The sequence below is a fragment of the Protobothrops mucrosquamatus genome, unplaced genomic scaffold (assembly GCF_001527695.2).
Source record: "Protobothrops mucrosquamatus isolate PMUCROS unplaced genomic scaffold, P.Mucros_1.0 scaffold1540, whole genome shotgun sequence".
In the NCBI taxonomy this organism is placed as follows: Eukaryota; Metazoa; Chordata; class Lepidosauria; order Squamata; family Viperidae; genus Protobothrops; species Protobothrops mucrosquamatus.
Window position 1 is genome coordinate 113417 of NW_015387710.1, and position 14226 is coordinate 127642.

Consider the following 14226-nt stretch of genomic DNA (forward strand, 5'->3'; position numbering starts at 1 on the left):
GTGTCCCGGGGTCAGCGGATTCCCCTTTTGCGGCCTTCGGAGAAGTCTATGGGGAAGCCAGATAAATTTAACAGATGTGTTACCAACTTAACAACCGCCGTGATTCACTTAGCAATGGCGACAAGAAAGGTTGTAAAATGGGGCAAAGCTCGGTTAAACAGACGTATCGCTCAGCAACTGAAACTTTGGGCTCAGTTACGGTCGTAAGTCAACACCTGTGACATTTTCCGAAGTTGGAGGCAAGCCAAGTTTGGAAAAGTGTTTTTTTTTTTAAAAAAAAAAGGAAGTGAGTTTAGGAGGTAGTTTCCACAGACATCTAGCTAGGAGAAAGACTAAGAAGCAGAGTGATTCAGCCTTTCCCACCTAGACTCATCCCTTCTGCTCGTTCCAGGAAAGTCCCCCCAGGTCTCTTCACACAACCTCTTGGGTCTCTTCGAGCAACGTCGTCAGCTTCAAAAGCGTCCGGTTCCTCTTTCCATCGCCACCAACCGACTGACGGAGAGGATCATCCCCAGGTGGGCAGAGGTGAGGGGGAGGAGGGGCCAGAGGTCCCCAAGGAAGTCTAATGGAAGGTGGGAATGGCCTTGGGAGAGGAGGGGGGAAGCGGTGCTGCCTAGGGTAAATTGGAATGGAGTGGAGTGGAATAGAATATAGAATAGAATAGAATTAGAATTAGAATTAGAATTAGAATTAGAATTAGAATAGAATAGAACAGAATAGAATATAGAATAGAATAGAATAGAATAGAATAGAATAGAATAGAATAGAATAGAATAGAATAGAATAGAATATAAAAAATAGAATAGAATAGAATGGAATAGAATAGAATAGAATAGAATAGAATAGAAAATGGGAATAGAAAATGGGAATAGAAAATGGGAATAGAAAATGGGAATGGAATGGAATGGAATGGAATAGAATAGAATAGAATAGAAAATGGGAATAGAAAATGGGAATGGAATGGAATGGAATGGAATAGAATAGAATAGAATAGAATAGAATAGAATAGAATAGAATAGAATAGAATAGAATAGAATAGAATAGAAAATGGGAATAGAAAATGGGAATGGAATGGAATGGAATGGAATAGAATGGAATAGAATAGAAATAAAAAATGGGAATAGAAAATGGAATGGGAATAGAATAGAATAGAATAGATAATGAAATGGGATACAATACAATATACACACACAAACGTACGTACACACACACCTATCACTCCTGTTTTAAACCCTATTCCTTTTGCAGGAAGTTTGCCCTCTCGGCCAAGATAGCAGACACCAAAGGCTGCCTTAAGTGTCAAATCGGTGAGTGGCGACTTCTCAGTTGATTTGTCACCTCTCTTGAATTTGCCTCTGGACTCTGACTGTGCCTTTCCCCAACTTTCAGAGCTGGGCTGTGCAACTCCCAGAATCCCCCAGCCAGCAGGGCCCTTGCTGAGAATTCTGGGATGGTGATCTTTTAGAAGTATGAATTACAACTCCCAGAATTCCCCAGCCAGCATGGCCCCTGGGAGGGAGGGAGGAGAGATTGGAGGGAAGGCTGGAGGGGAAAAAAAAGACGGAGGGAGGAAGAGAGGGAGGGAGGAAAGGAAGGAAGGGAGGAAGGGAGGAAAGAGATCAGAGGGAAGGCAGGAGGGTAAAAGAAAGAGGGAGGGAGAGAGGAAGAGGGAGGGAGGAAGAGAGGGAGGGAGGAAGGGAGGGAAGAGAGATAGGAGGGAAGGCAGGAGGGAAAAAGAAAGGGAGGGAGGAAAGGAAGGAAGGAAGATAGGAAGGAAGGAAGGGAGGGAGGGAGGGGAGATCGGAGGGAAGGCAGGAGGAAAAAAAGACAGGGAGGAAGGAAGATAGGAAGAAGGAAGGGAAGGAGGAAGGGAGGGAGGGAGGGAGGGAAAGAGGGAGGGAAAAAGGAGCCCCACAAAGGAATAACGAGTGTTCAGTTTGGGACTCCTAACCTCTGCATTAGGTTCCCCTTGAAAAAGGCTTCTGGAACTGGGCCGATGCCAACCAGGGTTTGTTTTTTGGAAGCTCCTGCTGGCTGTAGCAGCAACAGGCGAGACCAGCAGTCGGTGGCTAATCCCATCCTCTGTTTGTTTGCTTGTTTGTTTGCTTCAGTCCGAAATCCTTACTCAGGAAACACCTTTCTGTGTGCCGCCCTGCCCTCCAGCCTGGCCCTCCTCCAGTGGTACGAACCTTTGCAGAAATTTATGCTACTGAAGGTACGTGGCTGGCTGCAAGCCATCGGGAGCCCCTGGGTTTTTTTCCCCCAGGGCCACCCAGGTTCTGCTTGGCTGCTCACCGGTATCTTCTCTGTTTTATTTTTTTATTCCTTGGCCAGCATGTCCCTGTGCTGCTCCCCAATCCCCTCTCCCTGTTCGAGCTGCTGGTCGTGGAGACGGAGGAGTATCCGCAAGTGTGCTTTGGCGTCACCGGCAGCGACCAGCCGGGGGCCGAGCTGCATTTCAGCGTCCTCTCGCTCAGCACTGGCCACACCAGCTCCAGCCCTTCCAGTAAGAAAGGATATTTGGCGGGGTGGAAGGAAAGGAAAGGAAAGGAAATAGAATGGGAAGAAGGAAGGAAGGACTAAGAGAGAGGAAAGGAAAGGAAAGGAAAGGAAAGGAAGAAGGAAGGACTAAGGGGGGAAGGCAGAAGGAAGAACTAAGAGAGGAAAGGAAAGGGAAGGTAGAATGGGAAGGAAGAAGGAAGGACTAAGAGAAAGGAAAGGAAAGATAGAAAGGGAGGGAGGGAGGAAGGACTAACAGGAAAGGAAAGAAGGAAAGGAGGAAAGAAGGACTAAGAGAGGAAAGGGAAGGAAAGGAAAGGAAAGATAGAATGGGAGGGAGGAATGAAGGACTAACAGAGAGAATAGGAAAGGAAAGGAAAGGAAAGGAAAGGAAAGGAAAGAGGGAGGGAAAGAGGGAGGGAAAGAAGGTGGGTGGGAGAACCAGATTGTAGAATCTCTTAAAGATGGACTGCTGGATCTTGTCCTGATGGCTTTGTTCTCCTCTAAGTTGTGTCATGCATTTATGGAGGGGTTGTTTTGTTTCCCCAATGTACAAAAGTATCTCCATAGACCAGGGATAGGCAACCTTGGCTCTTTTAGGACTCGTGGACTTCAACTCCCAGAATTCCTGAGCCAGCATGAGGGAAACTTTGGCCCCCTTATGACTTGTGGACTTCAACTCCCAGAATTCCTGAGCCAGCATGAGGGAAACTTTGGCTCCCTCATGACTTGTGGACTTCAACTCCCAGAATTCCTGAGCCAGCATGAGGGAAACTTTGGCCCCCTCATGACTCGTGGACTTCAACTCCCAGAATTCCTGAGCCAGCATGGCTCAGCTTGGAAACCTCTCCCTTTCCCCTCAGCACGGCTGGCTCAGGAATTCTGGGAGTTGAAGTCCACCAGTCCTAAAAGAGCCAAGGTTGCCTACCCCTGCCATAGACATTGACCTTCTTAAGGGGCTTCCGACAAGCAAAGTCAACGAGGGAAGGCAGATTCGCTTAACGACTGCCCGATTCGCTTAACAAACCCAGCAAAAAAAGTCATCATGTCGGACGTGATTCACTTAACCACCGCATCGCTTAGTGACGGACGTTCCGGTCCCAATTGGAGCTGTAATTCAAGGACTACTTATACAGTGTGCCCTAAGCTGGACCGTTTCCAGATACGTAGCCTTAATTCACAACGTTCCGAATTTTGAGGCTTGATGATCCCCCCAATATGTGGACTTCAACTCCCAGAATTCCCCTTTTAATTCATCCGGAAAGCAATTTAAACACCAGTTTTTTGCTTACCAAGCTTTGTTGCGCGGCATTTGCTTCTCTCCTCTTGTAGGGCGTCCTCTCGTTCTGGCCAGCCACGTCACTCAGATGGACCGAGACACTGTCCTCGTTTGTTTTGAACGTAAGTTCTTCTAGAACATAGACTCCTTCGGCTGGAGGGGACCTCGGAGGTCTTCTAGTCCAATCCCCTGCTCAAGGCAGGAGACTATATATACCATCCTAGTCAAACGGTTGTCCAGTCTATTTTTGAAAACCTCCAGTGATGGAGCACCCACAACCTCTGGTGGCAAACCATTCCATGGGTTAATTGTTCTCACCGGCAGGAAATTCCTCCTTAATTCTAGGTTGGACCTCTCTTTAATTATCTTCCATCCATTTTTGTCCTGCCCTTGGTACTTGGCGGCAGACTCCCCGACCTTTTGGGCACCGGGGACCGATTCTATGGAAAGAGGTTTTTCCGTGGACTGGAATTCCTCAGCCGGCCATTTTGATGAAACTGCGGGCTTGGATTCAGACCAGGGGTCTTCCAACTTGGCCCTTTTATGACTGGTGGACTTCAACTTCCAGAATTCCTCAGTCGGCCATTTTGATGAAACTGCGGGCTTGGATTCAGACCAGGGGTCTTCCAACTTGGCCCTTTTATGACTGGTGGACTCCCACTCCCAGAATTCCTCAGTCGGCCATTTTGATGAAACTGCGGGCTTGGATCCAGACCAGGGGTCTTCAAACTTGGCCCTTTTATGACTGGTGGACTTCAACTTCCAGAATTCCTCAGTCGGCCATTTTGATGAAAGTGTGGGCTTGGATCCAGACCAGGGGTCTTCAAACTTGGCCCTTTTATGACTGGTGCTTGGCTGAGGAATTCTGGGAGTTGAAGTCCACAGTCATAAAAGGACCAAGTTTGAAGACCCCTGGACTAGACATACCTAGGTCCACTCAATCGTTGGTCATATGAATGGTTTTCTTGGGGAGTTTTTCTTTTTTTGGCCTCCGTTTTTTCTCTTCCCATTCTTGCGATGCCTCTTCGTCCTTCCAAGCCCTTCTCTTCTCCTCCAGGCTGCGTCCGGGTCGTGAATCTTCGGGGGACGCCACAGGGGGTGTTTGCACCGGAGCTTGTTTTCAATTTCCCCATTGAAACCATTGGTACGTAAAGATATTTGTAACTCAGGGTTGAAATATAGGGGTCCTTGGTGCTCTCTGAGCTTGGTGGTTTTCTTGCAGACGTTTCATGACCCAACTAGGGAACATCATCAGTGCTAGTAAGGAGTGGGGTTTGTGGAGAGGAGGAGGAGGAGGAGGACTGTAGGGTCCTTGGTGCTCTCTGAGTTGGTTGTTTTCTTGCAGACATTTCATGACCCAACTAGGGAACATTATCAGTGCTAGAAGGGAGGAGGAGGAGGAGGTGGAAAAGGACTGGGATTCTTGATGCTCTCGGAGTTGGTTGTTTTCTTGCAGATATTTCATGTTATCTATTTGATAACATCAGTGCTAGAAGGGAAGCACAGATAACCTACCTATGGTAGTTGGATATGAAATGTCTGCAAGAGGACCAAAAAACAAATTTGATTCATTTAATTTTTTTAAAAAATGAAATGCAACAAACAAAATGCAGAAAAATCCCCACAGTGGGATCAGAGTCAACATGTGTTCCTAAGGTCTTAGAATAGAATAGAGCTGGAAGGGACCTTGGAGGTCTTCTAGTCCAGCCCCCCCCGCTCAGGCAGGAGAACCTATACCATCTCAGACAAGTGACTGTCCAGTCTCTTCTTAAAAACCTCCAGGGATGGAGTGCCCACGATTTCTGGTGGCAAGCTGTTCCACTGGTTGATTGTCCTCACTGTTAGGAAGTTTCTCCTTAATTCCAGGTTGCAATTGTCTCGCTCAAGTCATCTTTTTTTTCCTTTCGATTCCTTGATGACTTGGTTTCTTCTTGGCAATGACATGGCAGAAGTTCCCTCCTGCCTTTCTCTGGGGACAGGTTTTGACTTTCCAACTATGTGATTTCCTAGTGGTATCCTTTCCTAGCACTCACCAAATACTATCCTGCTTGGGATTTTTTCTAAGTCAACTTTCTCTGCCAACAGCTGAAAAGAACAGAAACAAATTCTCAAGTGAGAACAATCCCTGGTAGCTTCAGAGCAGTGTTTCTCAACCTTAGCAAGTTGAAGATGGGTGGATTTCCAGAATCTGGAAATCAGCTGGCTGGGGAATTCTGGGAGTTGAAATCCACCCATCTTTAAGTTGCTAGGGTTGAGAAACGCTGTCTATTAAATTTTCTTGGCAATTCTGTAGTATAGAAGCAGTTCTCCATTGAGATCATTTAAACTTTCCAGCTTAGTCTATACCTGGTGGTCTCCCATCCGAAGACTGCTTAGCTTCCTGGCACAAACAAGATGGCTTCTAATAACCTCTCTGCTTCCCCGCAGTGTGCCTTCAAGACAGTGTCTTGGCTTTCTGGAAACACGGCATGCAAGGCCGAAGCCTGGAATCCAGTGAGGTGAGTATAACAAGCCACACACAAAGGGTGTCTTTTGCCATAAAATAACAGCACAATAAAAAAAAAATGCCATGTCCATTTGAAACAACCTAAACGTGTTGTAGCTTCAAGCTCATAACCGGATTGTTACAAGGGTGTGTGAGTTCCCACAACAGACTGACTGACCCACAAACCATTCAGAATCAAGCCTCCTGTGTGATTAAGACCCCCCAGGGCACTGAAGGATCAAGAAGGACTATATAATTTAAACGTTCACCGAAGATCCCAACTCCATCCCTTTGTATGTTGGTCTTTAACATGTGTCCTACTTGAGGGTTGGACTAGAAGACCTCCAAGGTCCCTTCCAACTCTGCTATTCCGGTATTCTCTTTATTTTAATGTTTAACATGAATCACAATATTTTTAATTCATGATATCTGTACCGTACGTTGCTTTTATGATGTGAGGAGCGTCCCAGCGTCATTGGAAAATGAAATGGGCAGCGTATAAATTTAATAAATAAATGGGTTTGCACCTCAACAGGTGACGCAGGAGGTCACAGACGAATCCAGGATGTTCCGAGTCTTGGGTGCTCACAGGTGAGTCACCAATAAAGAGATCAGTAGTTTGCAAATCTTTGCCCCCCCACCACGCACCCCCATTTCCACGACAGATCCCAGTTTGCAGGTTTCAAGGAAGGAAACCCATTTCTTCTTTGAGTTAGAAATAGGCCAGCCATTGCAGGAAGACTCTGTTGTACTTCTGGCTCTTCCGGAAGCATTCCAAGATCAAACAAAGGGATATAGAATCAAGATCACGTGAAGTGTTAATACCACTTTACAAGGCCTTGGTAAGGCCACACTTGGAATACTGTGTCCGGTTTTGGTCACCATGATGTAAAAAAGATGTTGAGACTCTAGAAAGAGTACAGAGAAGAGCAACAAAGAGGATTAGGGGACTGGAGGCTAAAACATACGATGAACGGTTGCTGGAATTGGGGATGTCTAGTTTAATGAAGAGAAGGACGAGGGGGGACAGGATAGCAGCGTTCCAATATCTCAGGGGCTGCCCCAAAGAAGAGGGAGTCAAGCTCTTCTCCAAAGCCCCTGAAGGCAGGACAAGAAGCAACCGATGGAAACTAATCAAGGAGAGAAGCAACCTAGAACTAAGGAGAAACTTCCTGACACTGAGAACAATTAGCCAGTGGAACAACCTGCCTCCAGAAGCGGTGAATGCTTCAACTCTGGAAGTTTTTAAGAAGAGACTGGACAGCCATTTGTCCGAAATGGTATAGGGTTTCCTGCCTGAGCAGGGGGTTGGATTAGATGACCACCAAGATCCCTTCCAACTTTATTATTGTTATTGTTATAAAATCCTTGTTCCCACTTGAGACGGGCACTAGAGAATTCAGAATGCTTCTGGTATGGGGAGGGACAATACATCTGAAGTGGAATACTGCCATCTGAATGTCCCACTTTCTAAACATTTTGCACACTATGCATAATTCTCTGATGGCCGGGAACTCTGCTTGTTGACCCATTCGGAGTCATGAGTTAAGTGTCGGCCTTTTTGCTAATTCCCTGATGGCCTTTTGCAACCTCAGGATGACAGAGTAGATCGATGGATGGCTCCTGGACCGGTGTTTCTCTAACTCAGCAACTTTAAGATACGTGGCCTTCAACTCCCAGAATTCCCCAGCAATATGCTTTTAAGGTATCTGGACTTCGACTCTTAGAATTTCCCAACCAACATGCTTTAGTGTGTGGGCTTCAACTCCCAGAATTATTGGCTGGGGAATGCTGGGAATTGAAGCTCACCCATCTTCAAGCATGCTAGCTGGGGGATTCTGGGAATTGAAGCCCACCTATCTTCAAGCATGCTAGCTGGGGGATTCTGGGAATTGAAGCCCACCTATCTTCAAGCATGCTAGCTGAGGAATTCTGGGAATTGAAGTCCACCCGCCTTCAAGCATGCTAGCTGGGGGATTCTGGGAGTTGTAGTTCAGACAGCTTACAACAGGCTGGCTAGGGAATTCTGGGAGTTGACGCCCAGCCATTTTAAAGCTGACAAGCTTGAGAAGATTTGAAGGTCACACATTTTAAAGCATGCTGGCCAGGAAATTCTGGGAGTTAAAAGTCCACCTATATTCAAGCATTCTGCCCAGGGAATTGCGGGATTCAGACATCTTAAAGCATGCTGGCTGGGGGATTCTGGGAGTTGAAGTCCACACTTCTTAAAATTGCGTCCCTCCCACTTCTTCCCTTCCCTACAGGGACATCATCCTGGAGAGCACCCCTACCAACAATCCCATGGCGCACAGCAACCTCTACATCCTGACCGGTCACGAAAGCAGCTACTAGCTTCCTCCTGGCTGCCACTCGGAGGCCCTGTGCGTGGAGCAGATCCTCCCTGGAGCTAGTGGCCGATGGCGGCCACTACGCTGGCATAGGAGATGCTCTGTGAGGACGTTGACAGAGGAGATTGTGGTCCTCCTGTTCCTGGACCAAAACGCTGGTTGGGCTCCAGAGATTGTCTTGGTGCCTGGTTCGAGTCTTCCTGAGATTTGCTTGGGGCCCAGTGGGGAAGAACGGCTCCCCCTAATCGGGGCCAGCGTCTCCTGAGATGATTCTGCAATAATTCAACCTGCCTGGCCGTCGGGAGAACTCGCACCCAGTCCCGGCTGACACCTTGTGCCTGCTTGAATGCTTGTTCGATTTTTTCCCCCTAGCTCCTCTTCCTCCTCCTCCTCCTCCTCCTCCTCCTCTTCCTCCTCCTCCTCCTCCTCTTTTAAAATGCTTAGAAGTCGCCCACGGTGGCGGCATGTGGGCGCCGCGTCTTGGCATGGCTGACCGAGTGAAGACAATCGTTTGCCACGGGTATCAGAAGGGGCATCTCCCTTCCTAAGCTTCGGCTTTTTTTCAGGGCACTTTGCAGCTGTGGCCTGTTATTCTGGAATAAGGGATGGGAGAGAAATGTTTATTTGAGAGCCAGTCGGCTGGAGAAATTAAGGTCATGCCCAGGAGGGGCAAAACTGGTTGACTGTTACTGGAACGATTACGACGTAGTTTGGTTCTGCGTGTATGTTTGTGTGTGGGAAGGGAAGGACAGCTGTGGTTTTCTGGGGTTTTTTTCCTCTTTTGAATGGCTAAAGGAGATGCTAGCTCAGGGATAGGCAACCTCGGCTCTTTTATGACTTGTGGACTTCAACTCCCAGAATTCCTGAGCCAGCACGGCTCAGCTTGGAAACCTATCCGTTTCCCCTCAGCATGGCTGGCTGGGGGATTCTGGGAGTTGAAGTCCAGAAGTCTTAAAGCTGCCGAGTTTGCTGGGCTAGGGAATTCTGGGAGTTGAAGTCCACAAGATTGAAAAGTGGCCAGGTGAGGAGACCTCTGTATCTAAGGAAAACGAGGGAGGGTCCCTTCTGAGATGCTTCCCACGCCCCCTTTCCTTCTGTGGGCTGAGATACCTTTTATCCTTTACATAGTAAAAAGGTATCTTGGCCCACAAAAGGAAAAGGAAGCAGGCAGGATGTTCCATTCCTTGGATCTCCTTCCGGTCTCCCTAGTCCGGGGGGTAGGCAACCTTGGCTCTTTTATGACTCGTGGACTTCAACTCCCAGAATTCCTGACCCAGCATGGGCTCACTTTGGAAACCTCTCCGTTTCCCCCTCAGCATGGCTGGCTCAGGAATTCTGGGAGTTGAAGTCCACGAGTCATAAAAGAGCCAAGGTGGCCTACCCCTGTGCTAGGTGAGCGGTTCAAATCTGTAAACCAGATCTGTGTTTCTACGGATGCCAGCTCCCAGAATTCCCAGGGAATGATAGGCCATTGCTAAAAAGGAATTGATCCACATACCTCGAGTTACGGATGGCTGCTGTGGAACAATTCAATTTTAAGAACCCAGATATAGGGTGGGTGCGCCATTCCCAGAGAGGTGGACTTTGATTCCCAGAATTCCCTAGCCCTCATGGCTGTTGCTGAGAATTCTGGGAGGTGACGGTCACTATTCAGGCATTGGGATTTCAACCCCCAGAATTCCCCAGCCGCTATATTCAGAATTCTGGAGGGGGAACTCCAGACACCTGGACCATTGGATGTATGCTGAGTTACTTCCCCTCGTGTTCTTGATAGACAGGTGCCTTTTAGTCCCACCCATCTGCAGAATCTCAGGAGAGAAAGCTGATTATTATGGGGGGGGGTGTCTAAGTACAGAATTAACACGTAATTGAAAAGGTGGCCTTCTGGGTACAGTAGTCCTTGACTTACAACTATAATTGAGACCGGAATTACAGTCACAAGTCATTGCGATTGTAAGTCAAGACACCCACATGACCAGAAGTAATTTTCTGGTCTGTTTCGCTGCAAATATTAAGCAAACTCAGTCATTTGAAGAGATATTTTTTGACCGAAATTAGCCAAAAATGCCAGAAACTGGCAAAAAAAAAAAAAAACCACTTGCAAATCATGGTCACATAACCATGAAACACTGTGATAAAGCTGACATGCAGTCACATGACTAGGTAAGAACACCATGACCCTTTCCAATGGCTGGGGATGTTTTATGTAAAATTGACTTTTCCGTGACCGTTATAACTTCATTTACGTGGCTGTCTAACTTCAAATGGTTCTATGAGTCGTTCTGTGGCTGTTGTAACTTCAAATGGTTATAAAATGACCGGTTGTTACCTGTATTGGAAAACTAAAAATTCCAGCATTCTACCCTGTCCCCATTTGGCTAGGTTGCTGGACCTTGTAGTTTAGAATTACTTAGTTGAGAGGTTTTCCATTCCTGCGTTAGGAAACTTCAAACCGAGTTACGACCAACTCTTCCACAAGACTGTGGTTCCCGAAGCTCTAGAGCAGGGGTCTTCAAACTTAGCCCTTTTATGACTTGTGGACTTCAACTCCCAGAATTCCTCAGCCAGGCATGCGTGCCTGGCTGAGGAATTCTGGGAGTTGAAGTCCACAAGTCATAAAAGGGCCACGTTTGAAGACCCCTGCTCTAGAGAATTGAATGCAACTATCAACAATGCAGTTGTTCCGATCTGGGACCAAAGCACTAAATGCATGCATCTGCTAAGTGATGCTTGGTTTGTAAAGAGAGAAACAAAACCCCCAAAATATTAGATACAGCCCACACTGAATGTGTACATCCCACCTCTTTAAAAATAGCAATAGTGGGAAGGATCCCTTGGGGGGGGGGAATGTGGCACATGGGGAAAATATTTTTTTCCTGGAAAACCTTTTCCATTGGTGCCAAGTACTACATAAATCATTTGCCCACTGCTTTCCGAAACCGTTTCTTCCAGGACACGGGTGTCAAACTCGCCACGTCACGTGGGTACGGCTTTTGGTATGATGAAACCGGCGGGCCGGCAGTTTGACACCCCTGTCCCAGGAGAACCAGGCGGCGGTGGAGAAGATGGTATTCAGGGTAAATTAGGAGAAGAAACAAGTCCTTCCTCCCCCTTAAGATATTGGTGATGCCTCCCACTCCTCGTCCTCCAACTACTATGTTTAAAGGCGAAAAGCAGCATTTAAATTTGATTACCCCCAAGAAGCAGCTAGAAATGCAGATGTTGGGCCTGTCTTGCAGATAGATGTGCAAGTTGCAAAGCATTAAAGGGGTCTTGCTGTTTGAATAACCACGGGGCCTCGTGAGCAGGTGAGGCTGGTCCAGGGAAAGACAAGATTTCAAGGCCCCTGGGGAGCAATTTGGAGATGAGGGTGCGGAGAAATTAATTGCCCAGATTAAGAGAGAGGTACTTTTAGGCAGCCCCTATGGAGATCAAAAGGGCTACTTCAAAAGGTTGACATTTCTATGACAAAACATCTTTCAATGTTTCTCAACTTTGGTGGCTTTAAGATGTGTGGACTTCTGGCCAGGGAATTCTGGGAGTTGAAGTCCACACATCTTAACAGCTGCTAAGGTTGAGCAACAGGGATCAAAACTGAGGTCACTCGGAAGTGGCAGTTATTCTTTGCAAACTCCAAAGCCCAGAACAAACTCTTTGAATGTCAGAATCTCAATCTTGGCTTGTTAGACAGTAACCACAATCCTCTTGAACTCCGATGCTATGGCTTTTCCTTCCCAGGGAACGCTGCTCTTTCCCCCTTTCCCCCTTTCTCCCTGTGTTTTTTTTTTTAACTGCTAAAGTTGGAATGTTGTTGTCCTGAGAAAATACAAACTTGAAAAGAAAAAAAAGAGAGAGAGAAGAAAATATAGCTATTTAACATAGAGAAGGATATAAAAATTGTGATATTTTACTCCCCGGTGGAATGGCTTTGATTTTTGTTAAAAAAATTAAAAATAAAAGTAGAGGATTCTTGCAGATGGAGATTTTGGGGTAATTACTTGTTGAAATGCAAGGTTCTGTTTTGATTATAATTTCCTCAAATTATGACGACAGTTGAGCCCAAACTTTCTGTTGCTAAGCGAGACAGTTACTAAGTGCATTTTGCCTCATTTTATGACCTTTCTTGCCACAGTTGCTAAGCGAATCTGACTTTGCTCTTGAAGCCCTCCTTTTTACAAGATGGGCATTGACGTCTTTGCACAGTGGGGCTAAAGCACAACAGAATCCAAATCATTTTTGTATACAACATCAGCAACTTTATCCAATGGATGCAAAGATGTAACATAAAATTTTCTAATATATGATTTAGATACAATTTTTATATTTCACCTCTTCCAAATAGCTGCAGTTACACCCCCATTTATCTTTTATATGTTATAGTTTTGGTCACCACAATCTAAAAAAAGATGTTGAGACTCTAGAAAGAGTGCAGAGAAGAGCAACAAAGGTGATTAGGGGACTGGAGGCTAAAACATACAAAGAACGGTTGCTGGAATTGGGTCTGTCTAGTTTAACGAAGAGAAGGGTGAGGGGGGGGGACAGGATAACAGTGTTCCAATATCTCATGGGCTGCCCCAAAAAAGAGGGAGTCAATCTATTCTCCAAAGCGCCTGAAGTCAGGACAAGAAGCAACGGATGGAAACTGACCAAAGAGAGAAGCAACCTAGAACTAAGGAGAAACTTCCTGACAGTTAGAACAATCAACCAGTGGAACCACCTGCCTCCAGAAGCGTTGAATGCTCCAACACTGGAAGTTTTTAAGAAGAGACTGGACAGCCATTTGTCTGAAATGGTATAGGTTTTCCTGCCTGAGCAGGGGATTGGACTAGATGACCTGCAAAGACCCTTCCATCATCATCATCATCATTATTATTTGCTGAGTGCTGTTGGGGAATTATTTCTAATTCCTAAACATTCCTAATTCTGATTTTTAAAAAATGTTTTAAACCAGTCTTTCTCAGCAGGACTAACTGGTTAAAAAGGGAAATAAAAAAAAAATCTTGGAAAAAGGCAAAAACAATCTACTTGCCAGGAAAAATATACAGAGAGCTGCAGGGGTTTATTTGGAGCAAAATTCTACTTGAAAGAGAATGTATGTACATATTACATTATATGCAGAACTCAAGTTGAAAAGCTTGAGAAACATTGTTCTTTATTAATTTAATAGCTTCACTGGTAGAATAAAGTGGTATTCAAAGAAGAGATTGGGCTATAAACTAGCCAGCCAATGTTTAATTTGATATCTGCTTTCACACCCAGTGGGTTAGTTCACTTTTTAAATAAGACAAAAGCTGCTCGGGACATTTGACATCATCTCCCAGAATCCTTTGTTGCTCAGACTGGCCTCCCTACCGTAAGTCCCATCACCCTCATCCGAGCCAATCAAAGGTCTTCTTGCACTTGCCACACCCCGCTCTCCTTTCTAATCCTCCGGCCAATAGGAGTAAACCTAATTACGTCATATTTCTCGCAGGCCGTGTGCAGCAAGCGTCCTCCAGGAGTAAGCAAAGGTCCTCGAGGGCGCAGGCTCTGGCGTTTGACAAATCAGATTCCCTTGTTCAGGTCCTGGAGCCCGCCCACCTCCTTGCCTCCCTCATCCCGCCCTCCGAGATCCG

At 46.3% G+C, this 14226-nt stretch overlaps 1 protein-coding gene across 1 annotated transcript in view; it reads left to right on the plus strand.

Annotated features, from left to right (window-relative positions):
• The window catches only part of MAP4K2 (mitogen-activated protein kinase kinase kinase kinase 2), a 39649-nt gene extending 31034 nt beyond the window's left edge, over positions 1-8615 (plus strand). The window contains exons 24-32 of the mRNA XM_015822371.1: positions 392-515; positions 1249-1307; positions 2112-2215; positions 2335-2506; positions 3832-3900; positions 4836-4922; positions 6206-6276; positions 6799-6854; positions 8528-8615. Of these exons, the coding sequence (XP_015677857.1) occupies positions 392-515; positions 1249-1307; positions 2112-2215; positions 2335-2506; positions 3832-3900; positions 4836-4922; positions 6206-6276; positions 6799-6854; positions 8528-8615 (830 nt within the window). The remainder of the gene's footprint in view (positions 1-391; positions 516-1248; positions 1308-2111; positions 2216-2334; positions 2507-3831; positions 3901-4835; positions 4923-6205; positions 6277-6798; positions 6855-8527) is intronic.
• The last annotated feature ends 5611 nt before the right edge of the window (positions 8616-14226 follow it).